Here is a 23,498-nt window from a genome sequence, read left to right as displayed (position 1 = left end):
TGGAACTGGACTTGTAAGCCACCATATGGGTGATGGAATTCAGACTTGAAACAGCAGTCAGTGCTCTTAACAGCCATCCCTCCAGCACACCCCCACCTTGTTAGGTTTAATAGCACATCTTAAGATTTCTGGCTGGCAGTTAGTTATAGTGGTGTTTGTTTTTAAGACCAGCACTTGAGAGGCAGAGGTAGACAGATCTCTGAGTTCAAGGTCAGCCTGGTCTGTATAGTGAGACCCAATCTTTTTTAATATTCCTGGATGAGAATGGTTGATCCTGGGAAAAACTGAGGCCAATCCTTTCATGTATGGTGCTATGTGAAGCCTTCTACCCGTGCTATGCCTCCAAACCCAGAAGTTATGGCTAATGAGCAGAAAGTGCCTTGGTTTTGTGACCACAAAGCAAATCCTCTTACTAGAGAGCCAGAATGAATGCTTAGGTTCTCAATGGGTCTGATTATGATGTAGCTGGGCCACAATGAGCCAGGTGCTGCCTTCTCAATTAGGGCAGACCGGGGTCAGGAGCTAAGTGTACATGTGATAGGAAAGGTAGCTGGATATGTGCTCAGGTCTGCTTCTTCTCAGCCACCTTTGTGATAAGGGACGTCAGCCTTCTACTCCATGAATGGAGTTGACTGAATTACAGTACCTCAGATGTTTTGTGGAATGAGGAAAGTTTTGGCACATCATTGACCTGGCAGACTGGGCTCTCATCAGTAACAAGAAGTTTTATTCACCTGTTTCAGTTGTTGTCTCATGGAATTACTTCCTTCCTTCTGCTAACCTAGGCCTAGTCCTGGAAGTTTCTAGCCTCTGTATAATCTAACCTAGGCCTGGAATGTTTTCAGCCTCTGAGACTTAATGCTGAAAAAGTTTACCCTTTCTTGTTCTCACTGAGCTCTGGGCTGGCTGGTTCAACTCAGCTGTTCTAGCTCAAACTCCCAGCTGACTTACTCAGTTTGCCTTCTCTCTCAAATTGTTCTGCTTGGCCTCAAACTAACTCCAGCAATCTTTTCTAATCTTCTGGCTCCTTCTAATTCTCTGGCTCGTTCTGTTTTCACCTGTGTCTAGTTCTGTCTCTGCAACGTGTTTCTATTACTGTCCCGGTTAAAACTTCATTCTCTCTCTCTCTCTCTCTCTGCATTGCCCTTAAGTGAGAGTTGGTTGTATCCTATTCTGTCAAATCTTCTCTGATTTGTCACTTTCTTTTTCTTCCACTCAATTAGATATCACTTTTAAACATAGGAGCTTCCTTCTACAAACTAACTTTACCTTTATTGTTTGGGATTAAACGTGTGTACCACTACATCTAGACCTAATCTTTTCTTTCCCTGAAACTTGTTCTATACCAGGCTGGCCTTGAACTCAGAACTGCTTGCCTCTGTCTCCTGGGATTAAAAGCATGTTTGTATTCTGCCTGATCACATAGACCTAGAAGGTCTTTGGATATGATCTCTTGCCAGAGCAGCCATATTCTGAATTAAAATTCCTCTACACTCATCTCCACGTACTTTTGCAGAGGCATAGTAGGTAGGCATCCCCAGGCATCTTGCTTCTCAGGATGGTGGTCTATGTATGTCTGTTCGGTCTGTGACTTGTTGTCTGCGGTCCCTGTACCACCCACAGCTGAGCCACTTAGCTATTCTGTCCTGCTTTGTCCCCAGTTCAGAAAGCCTGGGTCCTCCTAGGCAGATTGCTTTCTGCTGACCAGCAGGGCCTTGAATCAGAAATGCTTTCCACTCCACTCCTTCTCATGTGGACACTGAACTCATCTTTAACTAGGTTTGCTGTTCCCAGACCTAGAGGGCTTATGTGAACAGTACAGCCTCTCTCCTCCCCAGAATGCCATTCTCCACTCTCTGTTTATAACAGAGATATTTCCCTTATCCATACTTTTTGGAACCCAGACTTGCTTGCCCAGTGGTTTGAAATTTCTTTGGCAGCTGTTCCAAAGGCCCCTCATACCTTCCCTGCCCCACCCTGGTACTCTGCTAACTCGATCCTTGTTAGCATGTTCCTCAGCATCAGAACTGGTGAGTTGCTTATCTCACAGCTGCTTCTTGCATGACTCTAAGTGCTCAGAGTTCTTGTCAGGACATGGGAATGTACACAGAAATGCAACTAGCCAGTCAGATTTTGTCAGGCCAGAGAAGGGTCAGCCAGAGGTAGTGGCTCCTAGACTGGAGTCGGCTTTTTTCCTTCCCCTTGCTCACCTGGGTCAGACATGTAGGGGGCATTCACACATACGCACATTCACATAATGCACTCACACTATAGAGTGAAGTTTTCCTCTTACAACGCGGAACCAGTCTCTTAGTCACCTGGGATTCTTGTTGATTCAGTTCTCTAAATCTCCCACAGACCTGTCTGATGTTTCGGGACCAGGTAATGTCTCCGGACAGCCTGAGATGTCTTTTCTTCTTTAAGTTTACATTTTTGTGTTGTAGATTTTTGGAGAAATAAATGACTCCCATGGGATCAGGGAGCCCTGCTCCTCCCTCACACGGTCAGTTTAGATTGTTGTGAGAGTGTTTCCAAACACCCCATGCAAACCCTGGAAGAATGGATCAGACCCCTTCCACTTCCTCTCAGTTTGTGTCAGGTAGGATGAGAATGATTAAGGCAGCTCAGGAGGTTCAGGGCAGCAGATGATGATGTCCTGAAGGCCAGAAATCTAGGCAAACACAGAAATGTCCTGAGTAAACATTCCCTGTTTACCCAGCCCAGGAGGAAAGCTGGTCCTCCTTGGTGCTACTAGGAATGCAGAGATTAGCACAGTGTTTCCCTGCACAGTGGGTGAAACACAGTGCTGTGGGTTTCCCACACAGGCCGTGAGGGAACTCTACTCACAACAGACCCCTGGAATGAGATTTTGGGGTTGTCAGTTTGGTGAGGGAGGGTGTCTGCCTGGTAAGAGAGGCCGGAAGCAATGACAATCTACCTTTGCAAGGCAGGTCTATGCAAAGAGAGGCCCTCTTGAGGGAAGTCAGAACCCTGTGTTTTTACCTGTCCCTCAGCTTGTCTCTCACTTACTTCTACCCTGTGGTTATGGTTTCTCACTGTGGGTGGTGCTTCCTTGATGTGGCTGTGTTTCTTACTGATTTGAAGGTTTTGTAAGTGCTGTGTGTTCACCCGGTATGATGGACATATCTCCTATCTGCCTCTCTGTCTTTTGGTAGGCTCAATGCAAAGGTTTCCTTGCTGCCAGAGATTTTTTTTGCTCTGGCTCATGCTGCCTAACGCACACCTGGTTTCCTTTGGTTCTTGAAGTCTTCTGTAGAATTGTGTGGGTTTGTTTAGAGGCTGATATTTGTATGTGATCCACCATCCCATATAAAGGGTATGGGTGGCAGGTGTCTGCTTTTACCCAGCTCTTCTGCTTTCTGGTCCCTTGTTGCTGTTGTCATGTTGCTTTACTACTTATTTTCATTTTCTGTGGTTTGCTATGTTCTGATAATGATTAGAATAAATGCCTTTTTGTTACCACAAACTGTCTTTGCATTTCCCCTGTCAGGTGAGATTTTGGGGTTAACCTTTTCCTGGACTTTAGGAACCCTGCCACAATCTTAAGTTGAATGTTGAATTTCTAGATTAATCTAGAGCACTAAGAAGCACAGAAGGAAGAGTAAACTGAGTTAGTCAAGTAAGGGCTGTCCAGGCTACTGGGTTCCTAATGTGTGCAGGTGGCTCCCAGTAGGGGAGGCCCAAGAGAGCTCTGGAGCCACTTGGAGGAGGGGACATAAGGGACATACTGCCCCTCAGCCTGGATATGATGCTTGGGCAGATGAGTCCTTTGAACATCTATCTGAGTAGAGGAGTGACTTAGAGAAGGATGAAGTAGCCTTAGACTTTTGTATGCTAGGCTAAGAGGCTTTAGTTTTCATCTCAGCATGAAGGTGCGTATATTCTCAACTCAGGCTCCTTCCTAATCCTTTTCCTATGCTGCCTTGCCTTTCAGATTGTGTTCAATGTGGACGCTCCAGAAGGCAGCCCTGGTTCTCTGGCAGGGCTGGGTATCTCACATTCCTATAAGGTGAGAGCCTCTTCTAGGATGTGGGCGAGTCTAGAGGTCTCACAGGGTCTTTGCAGGCTTGCTGTAGGACCTGGGCAGGCACATATATATGCCTTGTTCTTCTAGGTACACATACACCTTGAAACCAGCCACCGGAGGGCAGCTCAGCGGTCAGATGCCTGGAACACCATGACATCTAGGAAACAAGGTACAAACCTACACTACAGGAAATTCTACCCTGCCCAACCTTTGTACAATAGTAATGTCACATCTGCAGTCATAAGCACTCATGCCCACTGAAGGCCAGAGACCTTGTAGGAAGCTGGAAGCACTGTTATCTACCGTGAGTCACCTGTGGGGCAGTGGCAGAACCAGGGCTCTGCAAGGCCTCTCCTCCCTGACTTAGGGTATACTTCTTTAAATTTTATTTTTTATTTTTATTATTATTATTATTATTATTATTATTATTATTATTATTATTATTATGTTTTTCAAATGGGGTTTCTCTGTACAGCCCTGGCTGTCCTGGAAATCACCCGTAGATCAGCTGGCCTCAAACTCAGAGATCACCTTGCCTCTACCTCCCGAGTGCCACCACACCTGGTTTAATAAACTTTTTAAATAAAAAACTTTTATGGGTTTGGGTTTTTTGTTTTTTTGACAAGGTCTTACTGTGTAGTCCTTGTTGGCCTGGAATTCAATGTGTAAACTAGGCTGCCCTCAAACTCTCTGCAGCCTGCCTCTGCTTCTGGAGTGCTAGGCTTGAAGGTGGGCATCATCACATCTGGCTCAGGATACACTTCATTAGGTTAAGTCAAGTTAGCTTTGACCTACAAATTAAAGTATGGCTCTCATCTTGCTTTTGGCCAGAGCCATGGCAAGTTCCTTCAGACCCTGCCCCATGCTTCAGTAGCCCACTCTCTAAGCCCCAGGGTCATGTCTGAAGGGCAGGTGGCCAATCCTGTTGCCCACAGTGAGCTTGCTCTGAATCTCGAGCTCTTATAAACCTGGTGTTCAACTACTTCCAGGTACCTTAAAAATGGTGCCAGTGCTACCAGGGTTGCTATACAGATGGTTAGGGGCTTTTGAATACCCTCTGTTGGTATTATAGTACTGAATCTTGACTGCAGTCTTATCCTACCTACCTTACATGGTATTTAGCCCCAGCAACTGGCAGTGGGTCTGGCTTCACAGATATGCCTCATGGCAACCACTGACTCAAGACAGTATTCAGCCTACATGTTAAGTGAGGCCCTTAGAAAGGCTATAGCTCTGTCCAGCTCCCACATCTCTCACATTCTCCAGCAATGCTTATCTGTGAGTTTCTGTTCATATATTTCTATCCTTGTAGACCACTATTTCTACGGCTATCTTGTTTTTTCTAAGACAGGAAAAACTATGTAACTATAGCTGTCCTGGAACTCACTGTGTGACCAGGCTGGCCTTGAACTCACAGAGAGCTGCCTGCCTCTGCCTCCCAAGTATGTGCCACTATACCCTTAGGCTGCTTTGTGACTTACAGGTTGTAGCCTTAGCAGAAGCAGTTCAGTAGAACTTGTGTGTATGCTGTGGTTTAAGTCATTCTGGCCTACAAAAAAAGAAAGGCTCAGAGGTTGGGTGAGTTCATCAGGAGCTGTGGTATGGTTCTGCCCCTAGGGCTCTCCCTACTATACTAAATACCCTCTTGCTAAGAAATGTCCCTTTGATAGTGATGCCTTGGGAGGTTGGTGGATGCTCAGATACTAAGGAGTGATTTCTCAATAGTCTTCCCTGGAGTGTGTTTATAAGTTGTTGGCTGCTTTTGAGACAGCCTCGGGCAGAGTAGGTTCTGACTGGGGATGGAAATCATCTCTGATGGCACCTGGCTTAGTCGTCAGTGACTTTTAAGTTCTGGTGTTTTAATTTCTGGAGCTTCCAAAGATCACTGGGAATGAGCATTGTGTGGTTCCAGTTAGTCATGGCTTGGAACTACTTTTTTTTTTTTTAAGATTTATTTATTATGATGTATACAGTGTTCTGCCTGCATGTGTACCTGCACACAAGAAGAGGGTACTAGATCTCACTATAGATGGTTCTGAGCCACCATGTGGTTGCTGGGAATTAAACTCAGGTCCTCTGGAAGAGTAAGCAGTGCTCTTAACAACTGAGCCATCTCTCCAGCTCCCTGTGCTTTCTTAATCTGACCTTGCCTGCTGCTATGTGACCAGCATCTAGGAATTTGATTCCCTTTTTAGCAGTTATGCTTGAAATATCAGGAGTTTTGGTCCTGCTTCCTCCCTGTATGCTTTTGGTAGAGTAACTCTTAGTGCCACATGTCATGGTTTCTACAGAAGTTTAATGTTGGGGCCAGATGTCTTATCTGTATATGCCAATATCCTTCTGAGTCAACCTCTTTCTTGTTCTCTGGACCCCTGAGAGGGCCAGATTATAGGCTAGGCTCAGACTTGGCCTTTGGTTCTGTGTGAACTTGGGCTTGTGTGGATGCAGGTGGTTTGCTCTTTCAATAGATGAGGTGGTGGGCCTCAGTCTTGTCCTCATACTCAATTCCCCTGCAGGGAAAGTGCTGAGCTACTGGTGCTTCAGTCCCAGCCACAGCATGCGTGAACTGGTCTGCCAAGGAGTCCGTACCCTTATCCTCACCAGTGGCACACTGGCTCCACTGTCCTCCTTCGCTCTGGAGATGCAGATGTATGAGACACCTCTGGATAGAGGTCAAAACACTAGGAACATGGTGGAAGGGGGTGGGGTTGCTGATCTGGACTTCCTGTGGGCCAGTGTCCTGAAGGGTCTCAGACCTTGGTTCTGTCCCATTTTCTATTTCTTCTATTCCTAGTCCATTCCCAGTCTGTCTGGAGAACCCACACATCATTGACAGGAACCAGCTCTGGGTGGGGGTGATCCCCAGAGGCCCAGATGGTGTTCAGCTGAGCTCTGCCTATGAAAAAAGGTAAAGGGTCCTGGTTTCTTCATCTGTCTGCAGTGCTGAGGGTTGCTGGGGGTCTAGGCCTCTCAGAGCAGTAGCCTCTCTATTGTACAGGTTTTCTCAGGAGTGCTTATCTTCCCTGGGGAAGGCTCTGAGTAAGTACTACTCCATGCATAATTCTCTGTTCCTTCCTTAGGAAACCCTTGCTCATAACTGGTCTGGTTCTAGACTCTCTACCCTATTCTATCCTATGGGGGTTAAGAGCCTGAACTCCACAGTATGCACTCCTGAGAACCACCAGGGCCCTCAGCAGTCTTCTAAGCCTTGCCTGCACCACTTCCAGGCAACATCGCTCGTGTGGTACCCCATGGGCTTCTGGTCTTCTTCCCTTCCTACCCTGTCATGGAAAAAAGCCTGGAGTTCTGGCAGGTATGTTCTCTTATATACTCCTGAAAGAGGGAGAACCCCATACGACTGAAAGTCTAGGCAAGAACAGAGCCTGTAAACTCTGGCTATATAATGGCTATAGCCCTTACCTCTACTTTCACATCCTGGCTTTTTCCTCCCACAGGCACAAGGCTTGGCTAAGAAGGTGGAGGCACTGAAGCCTCTGTTTGTGGAACCCAGGAATAAAGGCAGCTTTTCAGAGGTCTGTGACAAACTAGGAGACAGGTAGGGCCTGGCCTCTACCACCCCTCAAACCTTCAGCTGATCACTGTCTCTTCTCAGAGACTGACTGGCTCCAGGCTGCCTGATCTTGGCTGTGTACTTCCATTTTCTTAAGTGTTTCATCTTTTAAAATGCCCCTTACATGGTTTGGCATGTAGATAATGGCAGCTCATCTTCCTGTCCCAGTCTTTGGGACCCAGCAGCTACCCTGGCTTTGGAGGTCCCTGTGTTTTCTGAAAACCCTGGACAGGTTCTGGGTTTTGGATGTGCCTCTGCTGGTAATGGTATCATGAAAATGCTTTCTAAACCCTGGTGCCCCACTTAGATGAGACCATCCTTCATCCCAAAAAGTAAGATTTGGGTCTCACTTGAGAAAGACAGGGAACTAAAACTGGGTGACCATCCTTTTCATCTAGGTCATTGATGCGTACTACCAGCAAGTCGCCTCCCCAGGGTCTAGTGGGGCCACCTTCTTAGCAGTATGTCGGGGAAAGGTGAGATCTCTTCAGCTCATCTTCCCCCTTCCTACCAGTTTTCCTTGTGTAGGATGAAAGAAGGCTCCTGCCTTGGAGCCCACATCTAGCAAGCAAATTAGTAGGAAGCCATGCTAGGGCCCCTGCTGGGTACTAGTAGCCAAGGCCCAAGTTAGGGAAGAGATTCTGAGTGTTGCAGAATTGATATGGGCCCAGTTGAGTGTACTGGGCTGAGGATAGAACTTTCTTCTTCCCCTCAACACTAGGTGGCTGAAAGGGTTGGACCATGGGTACACCTTAAGCCTGGGTAGAGACCAAGAGGGGAGAAGAGTGCCTATTTCCTTGTTCTAGGCCAGCGAAGGGCTGGACTTTTCCGACATGAATGGTCGTGGTGTGATTGTCACGGGCCTCCCATATCCCCCACGCATGGATCCACGTGTTGTGCTTAAGATGCAGTTCTTGGATGAGATGAGAGGCCGGAATGGGGCTGGAGGCCAGGTGAGATACCCCAGGGCTGGTTGAGCAGGGTATTTTGGGGACCAAGGACCCTAATGATCAAAATTCTTTCCTCTCTAGTGCCTCTCTGGTCACGAGTGGTACCAGCAACAGGCATCCAGGGCTGTGAACCAGGCTATTGGGAGGGTAATCCGACACCGCCATGACTATGGGGCCATCTTCTTGTGTGACCACAGGTACAGAAAGGATCTGTGACCATCCCTATTTCTTCCCTCTTTCTAGAACCTGGGCTCTCCTCCCCTGTGTGAGGCCTATACCAATCCCTTTGTCCCTGCATACTAGTCCTTCACTTTAAGGCTTGAGTGTAGTGGCTGCAAGGGCAGGGATGGCCCTTAGGCCTTCCTAAGGGGACTTAGGAAGAGGACTTGAGCTGATAGCCACACATTCACCCTCCAGGTTTGCCTATGCTGATGCCAGGGCCCAGCTGCCCTCCTGGGTACGCCCCTACCTCCAGGTATATGACAACTTTGGCCGTGTCATCCGAGATGTGGCCCAGTTCTTCCGTGTTGCTCAGAAAACTGTGAGTTACAAATGCCCAGGTGGCTTGCCTGTGTCCCCATAGAGGGTCTGAAGTCTCTTCTCTGAGGAGCAATGAATACAAACCTCCTCACCCTATGATTCTACAGATGCCTTTGCCAGCTCCCCAGGTGGAACTGACCTCAAGTGTGAGTGAGGGAGAAGCTGCTGTCAAGAAGGCTACATTGTTTAGCCCCTTCCTCTCCACAAGGAAAGCAATGAGCTTGGATGTGCATGTGCCCAGCCTGAGACAGAAGCCCACAGGTATGTGGGTTTGAGTACAAACCACATATGACATAGGCAGTATCCTTGCTTCCAGGTACATATTCCTGTCAATACATGTTTCTTTAGGATTATCAGCTGCTGGGGACTGTGAGAGCAGCCTGTGTGTGGAGTATGAGCAGCAGCCAATTTCTGCCCAGCAGAGACCCATGGGGCTGCTAGCTGCCTTGGACTACAACGAGCAGAAGGCTGGGGCATCTGAGGAGGAGCAGGTGTGAGGTGGGGTTGAGGGTGTCTGCCGTGAACATGGACCCTTCCCAGCACATAGGTGGGCAAATGAGAGAGTCAGCACCCCCGCTGCACCGTGCCTCATGCCCAGGCTCTAGCTCCCATGGTGCTACCACCATGTCTTTGGTGGGTCAGTCTGACACAGTCTACTCAAAATCCAGCATTTCCTGCCCCTGGTATGCCCAAAATTGGCCTTTCTCCCAACCTGTATTATATGAGTGGAGTCTTGAATACTTTCTCCTCTGAAGCCTTTGTCTGAAAGCCGTAAGTTCCTAGGCCTGACTTGGAGCTCCTTCGCTCCATTCCTGCACTGACAATCAATTACCATAAACCTGTCCTTCATGTGGCTCTCTCACTGCTACCTGAAAAAGTCCAAATGGCATGACATAAAAGGGACAGAATCTTAGTATTGCCACCTGAATTAGAGCATGACCCTCTCCTACTCCCCCTTTCAGGCCTCTCTGTTCAGGACACAGGCAAGGATCCTGAGGACCCAAAAGGATATCACAGGTGCTTTGGGAACTCTGGATTTGGGTTGGGACCACAGCTGTTTTTCCCTCAGGCACTCAGCTCCTCCACCCTGTCTCTCCGGTGTGAGAAGAGGCTATCTGTCGAGCAGAAAGGAGGAAGGAGGAAGGTCAGGCTGGTCAGCCATCCGGTATGTTAGCCAACTCTGTAGCTAAGCTAGCTGCTTTGTGAGCACATGTGGGAATCTTGCCTCTGGTACCCATTTCCTCTAACCAAGCAAGAGTACAGCTAGACTTTAGCAGCTATGATGTTGATAACCTGGGGCCTTCAGTTTGCCATCCCTCTCCACGTTTTTTAGTTTTGAGGCAGTGTCACAAAAAGGTTGGCTTTGAACTCACTATGTAGCCAAGAATGACTTTGAACTCTTGATTCCCCTGCCTCTACTTCCCAAGTGCCAGTGCTTGGCAAAAGACCCTTGTCATTTCCAGCCCTACTCAAGAGATCTTTTTCTTTTCTGCTAGAATCTGGCCTGTTAGGGTCATTTGGTTTGGGATCTATAGTTGGCTGTGTTTTCCTCCACCAGAATCTTATTACTTCTCTTTCTGAGTGTGGACACTGAATTATCCATGAGTAGGTGCAGTGTGTTCCTAGTCTCAGATGAAGAGTTTGTTACATCCTGAATCACTAACCCCTTACCTGCTGGTAAGCCCCAAATGTAGTGGCTTTTGTCCTTATCCTGCTTGTAAGTATCAGGCAGTAACCAGGAGGGCTGATGAATTGGGAGATAGACATATGTGGAGGGCCTGAGCCTGCTGATGCCTGAAGATGGTACACTTGGAACTGCTAGGGCATCACTGCTTTGTTTTACACAGCTCCTTAGAGGTCTGAGATGTACAAAAGTGGGTACAGCCTGTGTCCTCTAGACCTACATCTGCTGTGGGGCCACATAGGCATGATCTCAGATGAGCCTGAGCTGTACCACACACCAGAACTGGACCTTGCTTCTCTGGCAGCCTTGTCTGCTTTTTGCCCTGGTAGATGGTTCACACAGGCAGTAGCCTGAATGACAAGTCATTATACCCTGGCACCCTAAATTCTATACTGCCTCTAAGGAAGGAGGGAAGGGCTCAGTCTGATAGGGCTCTTGATTATATGTCTTGCAGGAGGAACCAGTGGCTGGCACACAGGCAGGCAAAGCCAAGATGTTCATGGTGGCAGTGAAGCAAGCACTAAGCCAAGCCAACTTTGACACCTTTACCCAGGCTCTGCAGCACTATAAGGGTTCTGATGACTTTGAAGCTCTAGTGGCCTCTCTTACCTGCCTCTTTGCTGAAGACCCCAAGAAGCATAACCTTTTTAAAGGTACCCTGGCCTTAAAAATTCTGCTATAGGAATACTACCACAGCAGTGGGGTGGGACTGGTTAGGAGGGCCACTAGTACCCAGGGTTGTCTCTGCTTCCCAGGGAAAAGGCCTAGTGGGTAGGCCATGATCCATAGAGTCCCTAGCCCATCAGTCATAGTATAGGGAGCCCACGGACTCAGACACCTACTTCCCACAGGCTTCTACCAATTTGTGCGACCCCACCACAAGCAGCAGTTTGAGGACGTCTGCTTCCAGCTAACAGGCCAAGGCTGTGGCTGCCAGCCAGGGCACAGCCTTCCCCTCGGAGAGCAAGCACAGTCAGCTGTGGACGTCACCAGTGAGCAAGGTTCCAGGCTAGACCTTTAATCTCAGACTTGGAGGGCAGTTTACAGCTGAAATGGGCATAGTATGAATCCCTATGCTCTTGCATGGTTAAAGTAGCCATGGTTAAAGTAGCAAGTAGCACTGTTTGTTGGGTGAGCTCCGTCTCTTAGCCTACGTATCAAAGAGACCTGCCCCTGGGCAATTCATGCTAGAGTCTTGGCTGCTGGTCACCTTCCTACTTCTGTCCTGATTGAACAGCTGAAATGGCCCCTCCACAGAGGCAGTTCCTGTTCCAGTGCAGGGCAGGTGTGGCGGAGGGGCTTTATCTGATTGGGAAAACTCACCCTCTGGGCTCAGCACTCACTGAACTGCCTCGTGTGTGTACTTGTACCCTTGAGCTGGACTCATTGTCTGGGCCCTACAAGACAGTTGGGTGGGTCTGTGATGTATGCCTGATGTCAGATCCCCTTCCTGTCTGAGGGTTATGAGGTCTAGTCTCAGGAGCATGTTTCTTCAGGAAGGAGAGAGCTGGAGTCTAAACTGACCTTGTCCGAAGGTATAGATAGGCAACTGGACACTGGAGAGCACCTGAACCAGGGGAGACCTCACCTGTCTACTCATCTAACTTGCAAAGGTACCTGACTCCTAAAGACCTCAGGTGGACTTAAAAATCCTTGAAGAGTCATGCTGGACTGCTTGTTTCTTAAACCCATTTGTCCTGAGCAGCTGACAGACTCTACAAGGGTTCCTGAAAAGGAAATGGGAGGGTGGGGGAACTCCCCAAGCCATTACAGTCCCCAGTAACATTTCTCCCACCAGAAGATACCAGCAATTGTCCAAAAGTGGGGTGTGCGGTAGAAAAACCTGGCCAGCCTGCTGCGAGTACCTATCTGTCTGATGTCCACAAGGCTCTGGGAACTACAAGCTACAGCCAGTTTATAGCAGCTCTGAGGGTGTACAAACAGGATGATGACCTGGACAAGGTCCTGGCTGTGGTGGCAGCACTGACCACTGAAAAACCTGAACACTTACCCTTGTTACAAAGTACGTATCACTTACATGTAGGTCATAGGTTCTGGGAGAAGGGTGCTTTATGTGCAAAGTGCAGAGCCTAAGCAAAGTTCCCCACAGGGTTTGGCATGTTTGTGCGTCGCCACCACAAGCCTCAGTTCCTGCAGACCTGTGCGGACCTAATGGGCTTACCTACCACAGGCAAGAGCTTAGAGCTGCCAGATCACAGAGAGGAGAGCACAACTCTGCCGTCTGAGCTTACCCATGAAGACACAAAACCAGGTGAGGGCTCACTTGAGGACTCCCTCCACCCTTGTCCTGTTACCCTGAGCCCCATCACTGCACCTGGGAGCTAACAGGAGGGAAACACTTACGCTTATACTGATTGCTATCTGCAGGCCCCTCAGTGTCCAAGAAACCTGAGAAGACTCAGAGTAAGATCTCATCCTTCCTTAGACAGACGTCAGAGCCGAGTGTGAGCTCTGCTGATAATTCAGAGCCCGTGCAACCTCCTCCTAGAGCACCCTGTGAACATGTGAAGCCTGAGTGGAGTAAGCAGTAGGGGCTACAGGTATAGGGACTGTTGGTTATGGCAGGTCACGGCAGACTGTACTCACTTAGACCTCCTACTGTAGCATTTGTGTGCCCGGCCTGTGCAACTGGGGACACAGTGCTTTTCCAGTGCTCCTCCTGCGACTTCTACCGCTGCATGGCCTGTTGGCAACTGCAACTCCAGGTTGGCGTCTGACCCTCTCCTGCCCATCAGGCATCTCCCCAGGTGGTGGGCTGAGGGGCCTAGGGCGAGCTCTTAGCCAGGCTGCAGAGGCTAGCAACTATCTCCACAGGCCTCTAGACTGTGTCCGGCTTGCGGTGCTATTAACAGGAAGCGGAGTATTACACAGGTCATCTGGCCGAAGCCCCAGTGAACACAGATAGACTATACTTGGCTGTTCAACATTATCTGAAGCTCCCCGTGAGAAGCCCTGAAACCTCAATGGCCTATATTGACATTGTGTCTGTATTACTGAAGGAGTAGGCTGTCCAATAAAACCAATAATATCAGGATGGTGTCCTGGGTTTGTCAGCCAGGTGTGGTGGCACACACCTTTAACCCCAGCACTCAGTGAGGGGGAGGCAGGCAGATTGCTGTGATTTCCAGGATAGTCCCCCGAAACCCCACCCCAAAGTGTCATGGAGGTGTCAGATGGATCCCTCCTAGATCCAGGACAGTCAAAGTTACATAAAAAGACTGATAGAAAGGTCTGAGAAGATCCCCTTTCAGACCTGCAGTGTTCTCCATGACCAGCCAGCTTCCAGATCAATAGGAGCTGCTTCCTTCATCTTTCCACATATTGTCCCTACCACCAGCCAGACCATGTGTGCCCACCACATCAGTATGCACAGTTCTATAGCTTAACCAAGAGAACTACCATTATTGCAGGGAGCATGAGGAACCATAGCCTTTTCACACTGCCCCCAACTGTCACTGACATTTAGGCTAACTTGGCACATAGCAGGCTTCTGCCTAGAACATGCTTTGCTCACCCTGATCTGGCATAATTGCTCCTGGTGGTTTACTGGCATGCAGGACCTTGGGACTTCAGCTGTAGGAGAAAGAATGATTTCAACTATTCCCTGACCCTGCACCCTTCCTCCCACTTCATCAGGCACCTAAGAGCAGGAATACTCAGTGTAGCCTGGACCCTAAAAGCACTTGTGCCAGCTGTTCAAGTTTAGGGCAGCAATTATGTGGCACTTGCTTCAACTAGGAAGTTTGTAGCTTATGGACAAGTTAAGATCCCTGGAAAGGTAAGTCTGATTAGCCAAGTTGATGCTGAAAAAGAGGCAACCCAGATAGGCTTGTTGCAGGAAATGTCAGATTTCAGCTTTTACTCACTTTCGCCCTCCTTCCCTTTTGTAACATACAGGCTCAGGATTTTCATCAGGCAGTCTAGCCTGAAGCTCCTCTTTGAACAGGTTTATTTTTCCCATGGACATTCTGTTCCTGCTTTTCCTATTACCTACCTATATTTGTGCCTTGTTTAATGTTTAAGGATTTCTTGTTGGTTCTCTGAACTTAGTGGCCTGTGTGGCCTACTCTTACTTCTGTGAAGGGACTGAGAAGTATGAAGGGACCGTTACGGGCTTTGTGACTTTCCAGGACATTTCCTTTAAAGGGCTGTGGCAGCTGCGCAGGCCCCATTAAACCCAGGAAAACAGTTCATCACCACCACCACCACAAGCCCTTGTGGCCTTATAGTGAAGTTCAAGACCAGGCACTGTTGCCACAATTGCTTCAGTTGCTGAATAGGTAGTTATACACACATTTCCTTTTAACTAAACTCTACTGCACACAGGACTTTATTCAACCATGTCACTCCAACCTTATACTTCTTCAGAAACAATTATTCTCAAGTTGTGGCTCTGCAAAAGCAAATAAGCAACCTTAGTAGGAAGCTTTATCCCACGATGCTCCCAAGCCAGCAAGTTCCACAACACTTGGATGACCACCATAAGGTGTGACAAAAGTCACTAAATAAAGCCCCTTGTCTTCCTCAACATTGACAAAACTGGGCAACGGTGGGCAGAAAGACCCCTGTGATATCTGGTGCCCCGTGATAGAGGACTTCCCCTGAGTTTGGCCACTTTATGAACAATCTACTCTTTAATTTCCAGGAAGATCCACTAGGAAAAACTCAAACCAGCTCATAATCACAGATCTGTGGGACTTCTCCATGAATCAGAGCACCCAACCCCCTGATTCATAACTTCTCAGTCATCCTTCCCAGGTCTTCTTGGGGAGGTTGAACTGAACTTGGACTGCGGCTTAGTCACAGTTCCAAACCTCCCCGAGGGCTCCTGGAGTGCTCATAAGGCACTCCAGAATAGCAGTTTCTGGTTATAACCACCAACCCAGATAGTGGGGAACTAGGATTTAACTGCTTGAAGGGATGGTTGGACAGAAGCCACCTCAGCTCTTTATTTTATAACCTTGTCCTGGCCACATGATGAAGAATTTAACCAAGCAGGCCTAGTGGGCATGGTCAGCCCCAGCATGGCTGCTGCTCACTAGAAACCCATACCTCACACCCATCTGGAGATGCAAACTCAGCACTTCACTGACCTGGACCCTGTAGGGACCCATCCCACCTAACTCAAAGCATATGATGCCCACTTGCACTAGCTATAGCAACACCTGACCTAGTGAAAGCCGTGCCCTCAGGATACCACACAACCTGTGTAAGGGTGCACTGACATGCACACTCAGCAAAATGTGGACTACAAGCATTTCCACATAAGCTCTCTCCTTTGGAGATAAAACAGACTGAGAATGGGTTCATAATGGGTTTGTCTAGCTTCTCCATGGACAAGCTAGACAAAGCAGCTGCCAAAGATAGAGCATTTCACGTAGAATGATCTCAAATTCCACTTTGGAATGCGCTAGCGGGCAAACCTAGGGGTGGCCTCACTCCTCTCCCTCCTCACTAGGTTGGAAGGGTTCTAGACCCTAACCTATCGGGCAGGACTCTAGATGAGAGGCCATGATGGGGGGGGGGGGGAGGGGGGGTATGTATGTGTAGGGCATGAAGAGCTAGATGGTTGGCATGCCCCATGTTTGTCTCTGAATACCTACACTTTTCCAGATTCAGAGAAAAGTTTGTCTTAGAGAAAACATAAAGCAAATAAAAGAATGAACAGAGAAAACCAGCTCAACACCCAGCATCAGTAGGGCAGAAGCCAGCAGAGAGTACTTTTCCAACACTAGGGATGATGAACAGTCCAAGACTGTAAAGTTGGAGATGCTTATGTGATGTCCCTCTGCCGTGGTGGCCGGTGAACATTCCGCACGACACACTTCACCATCCATTCGATGCCCTCTCGAACTCCTTTGCTGTGGAGACAGTATGTGTGAGGCAGGGCTAATCTTGGCCCTGAGGACTCTCCAGGTGAGGCCTCAACTCACCCTGTGAGAGCAGAACAGGCCTGGGTCAGACAGTCTCGCCGGCCAATCTTGCAGGTACAGTCACTGAATGCAGTCTTGATGTCAGGAATGGAGAGGCAGGTCTGGCAGGGGAGGTGAGACTCTGAGGAACATTCCTATCACTTAGCTCCATCCATTCCTATTCACTTAGGCTTTCTGGAAGGCCAGTTTCTCACCCCCAAAAATCAGTAGTGGTGAGCCTGCCCAAGGCTCAACTTGCCTCACAGAAACCAGTGGTGAGGCTGCTACACCTGGCCCGTAAGTCTACTGATGAGTTTTTCCCAGGGATTTTGGAAGTTGACACACAGCTCCCAAGAGAACATCCCCACCACCCCCAAGAACAATCCCCAGAACACTTACCAGCAGGACACTGTGACCTAAGTCAGGAGCTCAAGTGCCAAGTGAGGCAGGGCCCATGGTCTTAGGGGTGACAACCCTTTGTAGTATTCAGTGGCACCTCTGTTCCCTTTTTCATTTAATTGAATACCCGTGTTTCTCAGCCAAGTACCAGAGACTTCTCTCTATTACTAGTTTTGGGACACAGATGGGATGGTGGGGGAAGTCCTAAGGCAAATGAGTGGAGAACAGGTCCTATCAGGTGGAAATGGGAAGACACACAGGGTCTAAGGAAAGTAGTTTCCTTGGCTGTCCAGACACTGGTTGCCTCCATGTCCTCTATAGATTTTTCTGTACAGAGCCCTTTTGTTAGATAGTGCAGGGACTCTGTATGGCCAGAAGTCCAAAGGGAAGCAGCACCTCATCTCAGAGTTTGTCTACTGTCTTCCCTTCTCCACTCCTACTTTTAAAACTAAGGATTTGTTTTTAATTATGTATACATATGCATTTGTGTATGTGAGATATGTACAGATGAATACAGGTACCTACGAAAGCCAGAGGCATCAGATCCCCTGGAACTGGTGTCCCAGATGGCTGTGTACCTGTGGGTACTGTGAATCAAACTCAAGTCTTTAGAATAGCAGTATATGCTCTTAGCCACTGAGCCATCTCTGAGGGTCCCCACACCCACTTTTTGAACTTAGAGCTTTCACCTGGGTACTGCTATAGGTTCCATACTCCCAGAACCTGTGGGAGCATCCACAGACACAAGCCCTTGGTGTTCCCTTGGGAAAAAAGGTGGCACCTATACTCTGGGTATAAGAACATCTAGTAGGAACATTTTAATGGTGACAGCTCTTTGTGACAACTAGAGAGAAAGTGAAGTTGGCAAGGTTTGGAGGAGATTCTAAGAGTTTGGAAGAAGGGTCCCAGGAAGAGAGAGGAGATTGGGTTGGACAGAATCTGGGACAGACACCAGACTCTGGAAATATGAAGAGGCATACATGTCACTTTCCCTGAAGGGAGATAAAGGCTCGATAGCAGCTTTGTGGGGCTCACCTCCACATCCTGCTTGTTGGCCAACACCAGGATGGGGACACCGTCCAATGCTTCACTCGAAACCACCTTCTCTGAGGAAAGCAGGAGAGGTGGTGCCTTGCACCCTGTATCCTGTTCATGACTGCAGGCTCTGCCCAAGCCCAAAGGTGTACACAGACAGCTCCCTTCCACCCTTTCCCTTATATAATAGACAGCCCAAACAACATGGCTGAGGCTTTCTTCGCACTGGCTCCAGGTGTTAGCCCAGCCTCCCTCAAGGCAAATTCTAGACATGTGAGAGGATCCAGATTAGACTGTCCCACCCCTGCACACCCCTCCCCACACAATCCCCTAGATGTAGGTCTTTCCATTTTCTCTCCCTCCCAGAATGGCCATGCTACACTCACCAAATGCTTCTTTGGATTCTGACAATCTCTCTTCATCAGTGGAATCAATGACATAGATGACACCATGGCACTCTGCATAGTACTATAAGGAAGAGGAGAAAGCTGGGGACTAGTACTCAGAGCATGACCCTGTGTCACAACTACCAGAAGAGGCCCTGAAGAGGAAGAGACAGGCAGTGAGTAGTGGGAACTTTGCTCTCCTAGGGCTACAATGAAGAAATGGGCACACCCCAACAGGGAAGACTTGCTAGGAAGCTTTCTGGGACTGATTTAGTAGTAAAGATACCAGAGCTCTTTTGGGGAAGCTTGCTGACTCTAGCAGGGTGATCAACCTCCTCCTGCTCAGAGGCTGCTCCTGAGAACCCACCTGCTGCCCTGGCTAGATGGTGTTGAGAAAAGGTTAAGAGATAGGTATAGAGGTTGAGAAGCCAAAAGAGGCTTATGGCTGAGATCAGCACTGTCTATGAAGCTGCCCTGCCAGAACAAAACGGAGTGCTGAACTCAGGCTTCCTTAGATTGGATATAGCTAGTCCTGGGCTTTCAACAGCAAAAAGAGGAAGGGACCCACTGTTGAAGCAAAGCAGATAGGGCAAGGTAAACATAGGAGGAGATCAACATAGCAATTCCAATCAGAAAAACAATGCCTGTCAATATGGAACAAATAGCATTCATTTGCCACTTCACCTCAGGCCCATGCTGGCTCATGTCTCAGTGAGAAATCAACAATGACTTGTAAAATAATGTGCTGCAGACAGGGTAGTATGATGTATACCACTGAAGTTGTGTGACAAGTAAGAAAGGACGCACTCCACCCCAGTCAGTAAAACTCCCTCCCCACTTACACTTCCCATAGAGTACTGGAGGCCAGTTCCAGGTTCCTTCTGCAGGGCTCTGCAGCCAGACCCAGGCAGGACAGCTCCAGGCTTGCAATGGGCCTGACACAGAAGCTGTCAGCTCTGGGGCAAGGCAATGGGGTAGCTTACTGCTAAGGCCTAAGTGCTGGCAGGTTGTATTGCAGAGGTATTTATGATAATAGTGGATGATGTGAGTTTTGGAGCACGTAGCACTAGCCGCTCCAAAGATTGTAAAACAATGTCTTATGTGAGTAGGCACAAGACTTAGGAACCAACTAGCTAGATATACTCATCACAACCTCCAGGCTTAAGGTCCAACAGCTGCCAGAGAGATGGGAGTGGCATATTAAACCTCAATGGAGAAGTCACACCTGTGGCTGTAAGTGTGTGTTGTTGGGGAGATGCAAAGAGGCCTGCATAACCAGCATGGGGAAATTCTTTCAGTCAGACATGCTGGGGCAGGCCAGAGGTAGACAGCCCACCTGGTCCTGCTTGTGTGAGGAGTTGTGATCTAAGCCTGGCATGTGCACAGATCTATCACAGATCTATGGACAACAGCACAATGCCTGGTCAGCAGAATAAGTACCAAAAGCCTAAGGCAGATGAAAGCAGCAGACATAGGGACTTGGTTTCTATCTCAAGGTTCACCAGAGCACCCCCTATGGAAATGAATTTGCCCATCAGTGGTACTGTGCTAGACTGAAGACAGCAGTAGCCAGAGTTACAGAACACAAACTTATCAGTATAGAGTTCTATTCACCAAGGCCAATGGAAGCACTGCTAGGTGTTTCACTTGATAGGGCAGCATGGCTACACCCTATGAGGTATCATCTCTTAAGGAAATGAGAGGGAACCTAGGTACAAGCATGTCCCCGTAGCAACAACACAGACTCCTCACTCCCCAGGCACAAGACACTAGAACATAGTCAAGTGACATCAGTACGGAAGACTCAAGTCACAACAAAGGGCCTATGGTTTTTGGACATAACAGGACAGTGTTGGGCCATAGTGCCCATGTGGTAGCACTATTGTAGAATACCAGGTCCAGATACTAACTCTACTAATGACAGACCTTTCTGAGGTGCTAGGCTCTAGCCAGGACACAACATCTAGAAACCAAGGCAGGAAAAGAGGACCCCCTTCCTGACCCTCCTAGTAAACTAGAAGAAACTCTTCTCAACCTCAAGTACTTTAGGGATTGGAGCTGGTAGGGGAGAGGGGTTAAGGGAGAATGGGTCCTGCCCACCAAAACAACACAAGCCCAGCAAGAGCCACTGAGTCACCAAATATGGCTACCTAGTGGGCACACTGGGCTCCTTTTCCTCAAGGATGACTGTCCCTGTTTGGCAGTAGTCAGGGTAACCCAGACAGCCACTAGAAAGTCACATCCTGGACAAGATGACATCTCTACAACCAATTAACTGCTGCTGTCTACCCTCCTCTTAGAAGGGGCTACATATCCAAACTGCACAGATATTCACCCTGGCTGTCCATCCCAAAGGGCACTGTAAAGTCGTATCTGCTGACACTGGTGACCGAAAAGATGGCAGACTTGCGGTCCTAGCCAGTTCTGCTAAGTTCCCACTCTCCTTGGCCTCTGCCTCTCTGCTGCCTTCCTGGTAATGACCCCAATACACATACTCTGCATCTAAGTGTCCTCTTCAAGATAGTCATTAACTGGTATGATTCCCCAGCTGTGTCTAAGGTTTGGAGATGACAATATACATCACTGCCCTATGATTAGGCTTGTCCTCTATCCATCTTGGTGGACACCAGAGACCTGCTGGATGCGGGACAGATGTCACCCTCTTGATAAGAAGTTACAGCAGGAAGAAACATCATAGCGAAGCCCAGGAAAGAGAAGTGGGATCACAATTGGCCCAAACACATAGCTGCTGAGAAGCACCACTATAACTGAAGCACCTGCACCACAGCACTGGACTACAACAAACTACAGAGCAGGAGACTGTACTGCTCAGTGCTAGACTCAGACCCTAACATAGGTTGGGTGGAGGAGATTACAGTGCAGAAGTGTATAGTGAGAAGTTTCAGATGTCTAAAATGCCCAAAGAAGAGTGCTGTCTGCCTCTGATAACATCCTCCTTAGATGGGGAAAAGGCCATGTAGAAGAACTATGACAAGCTAGAATGAGGTAGATAGACTCGCCAGTAAACATGCTTTGGTCCCTCCCTATATAGGAACTCTGCCATTTTTGTCTGCCTGTAAGAAGATAGGCTATAGTCCTCTTTGAGTTCTTTAGTCAGTGTTCTTCATAGACTACCCTGGTGAACAATGCTTTTCTTTGGGATTGAAAAAGCCTCATCAGAAGATTGGATACTCCTATGGGAACTCCCCTGATGTGGTGATTCTTGCCCTGGGTTTTGCCAGAGTGAGACAGAGAGCAACTTGGGAACCTGGGATAGGATCAAAGAGAAAACTTTTAGATAGGGCCAGTGAGATGGTAAGCAGGTAAAGGTGCTTGCTACACAAGCCTGACAATCTGAGTTTGATCCCTGGAACCCACATAAAGGTGAGAAATAGACTCTACAGCTATCCTCTGTCCTCCACATGCATGCTGTGACATGTGTTTGTCCCCCCACCCCAACAATAAAAAAAATAAAGAAAATCTTCAGGGTAAATGTGGGTAACAGAATCTCACATAGAAGAAGAGGCTACGGGGGGGCCATCTAGAGAAAGACAACATGGAGCAGGTAGTGGGTCTTACCTTGTCCCATAAAGACTGCAGCTCTTCTTGCCCACCTAAGTCCCAAAACATGAGACGAGCCTTTCCCACGTCCACTGTGCCAACTGGGGAGAGGACAGAATAAGCTAGCTCCTGACCTTACTCTTTACACACAAAGTCCCAGCTCTCCCCAGGATGAAACAAACATTCTGTTACCGATCCCAGAGGGCTTGAGCAGAGAACGAAATGATAAGGTTCTGCCCACTGGTCAGGGAGGTTATGGACCTTGCAGCATGCAACATCCATCTCTAAGGGACCCCGAAACTCATATCCCTAAGGTCCCCCTTACTGTTTAGACCCACGGTAGTGGTGATTTTGGATAGACTCATCCCCTTGTAGTTCTTGTTAAACCGTGTTTTTGACTGTTCCAGGAAGGTCTGAGAAAAGAAAGAGAGGTGGTTAGCTAGCAGCAGCTAGAGCAGTTTTCTGGTGTCCTTCCCACATATCCCTTCACACCCATATGCTCTGGGCCTTCATCCCCATACACACATGCATGCATGCACACCTCTGCCTGTTGATTGCTCTTCAGGAGACTGGTGGTAACTAACCTGTAGTCTTGGGGGGTTGTGGGGGCTAGATTTCCAAATAAAACATCAGACAAAGAATGGGAATTGGTGAGAAAACAAGGACCTACCGTCTTCCCAGCATTGTCCAGGCCCAGGATCAGAATGCAGTATTCATCCTTCTGGAACATGTACTTGTACAGCCCCGAAAGCAGCGTGTACATTCTGCCCCGGCACCCTGAGAGATGTCAACGTGTGTTCCGGGGACATCGGCCTCCTACCCGCTTCATCAGTGGTCCTTCTAGCCTGCTAGTTTTTAAATGTGAAACCTCGCGGCTCGTGACTCTTGGCGCCCCTCTTCTGTTAAAATCCCTCACCCCGACTCCATAGCTGCTAAAGCTAGGCCACCCTCACTTCAGGTCATCTTTCAGAATACACCACCAATCTGTAATCCGGAAAAACCCATGACGGCCTACTTTGCCTAAGGCTCATTTCTCCGAACCCTCAGCTCAGCACCAGAAACCAGGGCCAGCGACCGTCTAGGGAACTACTAGAGAGACAGCGCTTCTGCCGAGGGTCGGGTTCGGCTTCCAGCCGCTGCCAGGCCCGCGGAGCCCAGGAACCAGCTTCTGAAGCCGCCTCCATCCCCCTACCCCAGGACTCTAGAACTCTGGCCCCTCAGCCCGGCTGGGGACCGCCTGTACCTGCTCAGACCTTGGAGCCGCCGCCGACGCGTTGCTAACCCCACCGACCTCGCGTTGACCCCTCACGGTGGCTGACGAGACAACAACCGACGGCCCAACCACAGGCGGTGCCTAATCCCGGCAGGCCCCGCGCGCAGGCACTTCCGGC

The 23,498-nt window shown here is 48.7% G+C and overlaps 2 protein-coding genes across 13 annotated transcripts in view; one reads left to right on the top strand and one right to left on the bottom strand.

Annotated features, from left to right (window-relative positions):
• Window positions 1–13,845, top strand: part of Rtel1 (regulator of telomere elongation helicase 1) — a 38,003-nt gene extending 24,158 nt beyond the window's left edge. For 4 of the 7 annotated variants that reach the window (XM_055596078.1, XM_055596082.1, XM_055596083.1 and 1 more), the window contains 22 exons: window positions 3,956–4,030; window positions 4,136–4,217; window positions 6,565–6,697; window positions 6,843–6,956; window positions 7,047–7,087; window positions 7,276–7,361; window positions 7,504–7,581; window positions 8,018–8,095; window positions 8,426–8,572; window positions 8,651–8,766; window positions 8,987–9,110; window positions 9,217–9,370; window positions 9,458–9,600; window positions 10,179–10,274; window positions 11,248–11,446; window positions 11,645–11,794; window positions 12,290–12,406; window positions 12,592–12,816; window positions 12,904–13,065; window positions 13,182–13,334; window positions 13,419–13,519; window positions 13,629–13,845. In XM_055596078.1, the coding sequence (XP_055452053.1) occupies window positions 3,956–4,030; window positions 4,136–4,217; window positions 6,565–6,697; window positions 6,843–6,956; window positions 7,047–7,087; window positions 7,276–7,361; window positions 7,504–7,581; window positions 8,018–8,095; window positions 8,426–8,572; window positions 8,651–8,766; window positions 8,987–9,110; window positions 9,217–9,370; window positions 9,458–9,600; window positions 10,179–10,274; window positions 11,248–11,446; window positions 11,645–11,794; window positions 12,290–12,406; window positions 12,592–12,816; window positions 12,904–13,065; window positions 13,182–13,334; window positions 13,419–13,519; window positions 13,629–13,709 (2,655 nt within the window). In that variant the 3' untranslated portion in view covers window positions 13,710–13,845. Of the gene's footprint in view, window positions 1–3,955; window positions 4,031–4,135; window positions 4,218–6,564; window positions 6,698–6,842; window positions 6,957–7,046; window positions 7,088–7,275; window positions 7,362–7,503; window positions 7,582–8,017; window positions 8,096–8,425; window positions 8,573–8,650; window positions 8,767–8,986; window positions 9,111–9,216; window positions 9,371–9,457; window positions 9,601–10,178; window positions 10,275–11,247; window positions 11,447–11,644; window positions 11,795–12,289; window positions 12,407–12,591; window positions 12,817–12,903; window positions 13,066–13,181; window positions 13,335–13,418 lie in introns of all 7 variants that reach the window. The other 3 variants (XM_055596080.1, XM_055596079.1, XM_055596081.1) reach the window with 3 other exon arrangements.
• Window positions 13,846–15,126: 1,281 nt separating this feature from the next.
• Arfrp1 (ADP ribosylation factor related protein 1) lies at window positions 15,127–23,475 on the bottom strand. Of its 6 annotated transcripts, none has more exons than XM_055596125.1 (8): window positions 23,351–23,475; window positions 22,778–22,955; window positions 22,433–22,520; window positions 22,126–22,208; window positions 18,547–18,628; window positions 18,161–18,231; window positions 16,748–16,848; window positions 15,127–16,675 (listed from the first exon to the last, which is right to left on the bottom strand). In XM_055596125.1, the coding sequence occupies exons 2-8, from the start codon at window positions 22,868–22,870 to the stop codon at window positions 16,588–16,590; spliced, it is 606 nt and encodes a 201-aa protein (XP_055452100.1). In that variant the 5' UTR covers window positions 22,871–22,955; window positions 23,351–23,475; the 3' UTR covers window positions 15,127–16,587. The 6 variants fall into 6 exon arrangements, with proteins under 6 accessions (XP_055452100.1, XP_055452102.1, XP_055452103.1 ...); XM_055596127.1 differs by having other exon boundaries at window positions 22,778–22,952; XM_055596128.1 differs by having other exon boundaries at window positions 22,778–22,884.
• Between the last annotated feature and the right edge of the window lie 23 nt (window positions 23,476–23,498).

The sequence above is a fragment of the Psammomys obesus genome, unplaced genomic scaffold (genome assembly GCF_907164565.1).
Source record: "Psammomys obesus unplaced genomic scaffold, mPsaObe1.curated_primary_1811, whole genome shotgun sequence".
In the NCBI taxonomy this organism is placed as follows: Eukaryota; Metazoa; Chordata; class Mammalia; order Rodentia; family Muridae; genus Psammomys; species Psammomys obesus.
This window is presented reverse-complemented; position numbering and strand designations above follow the sequence as displayed.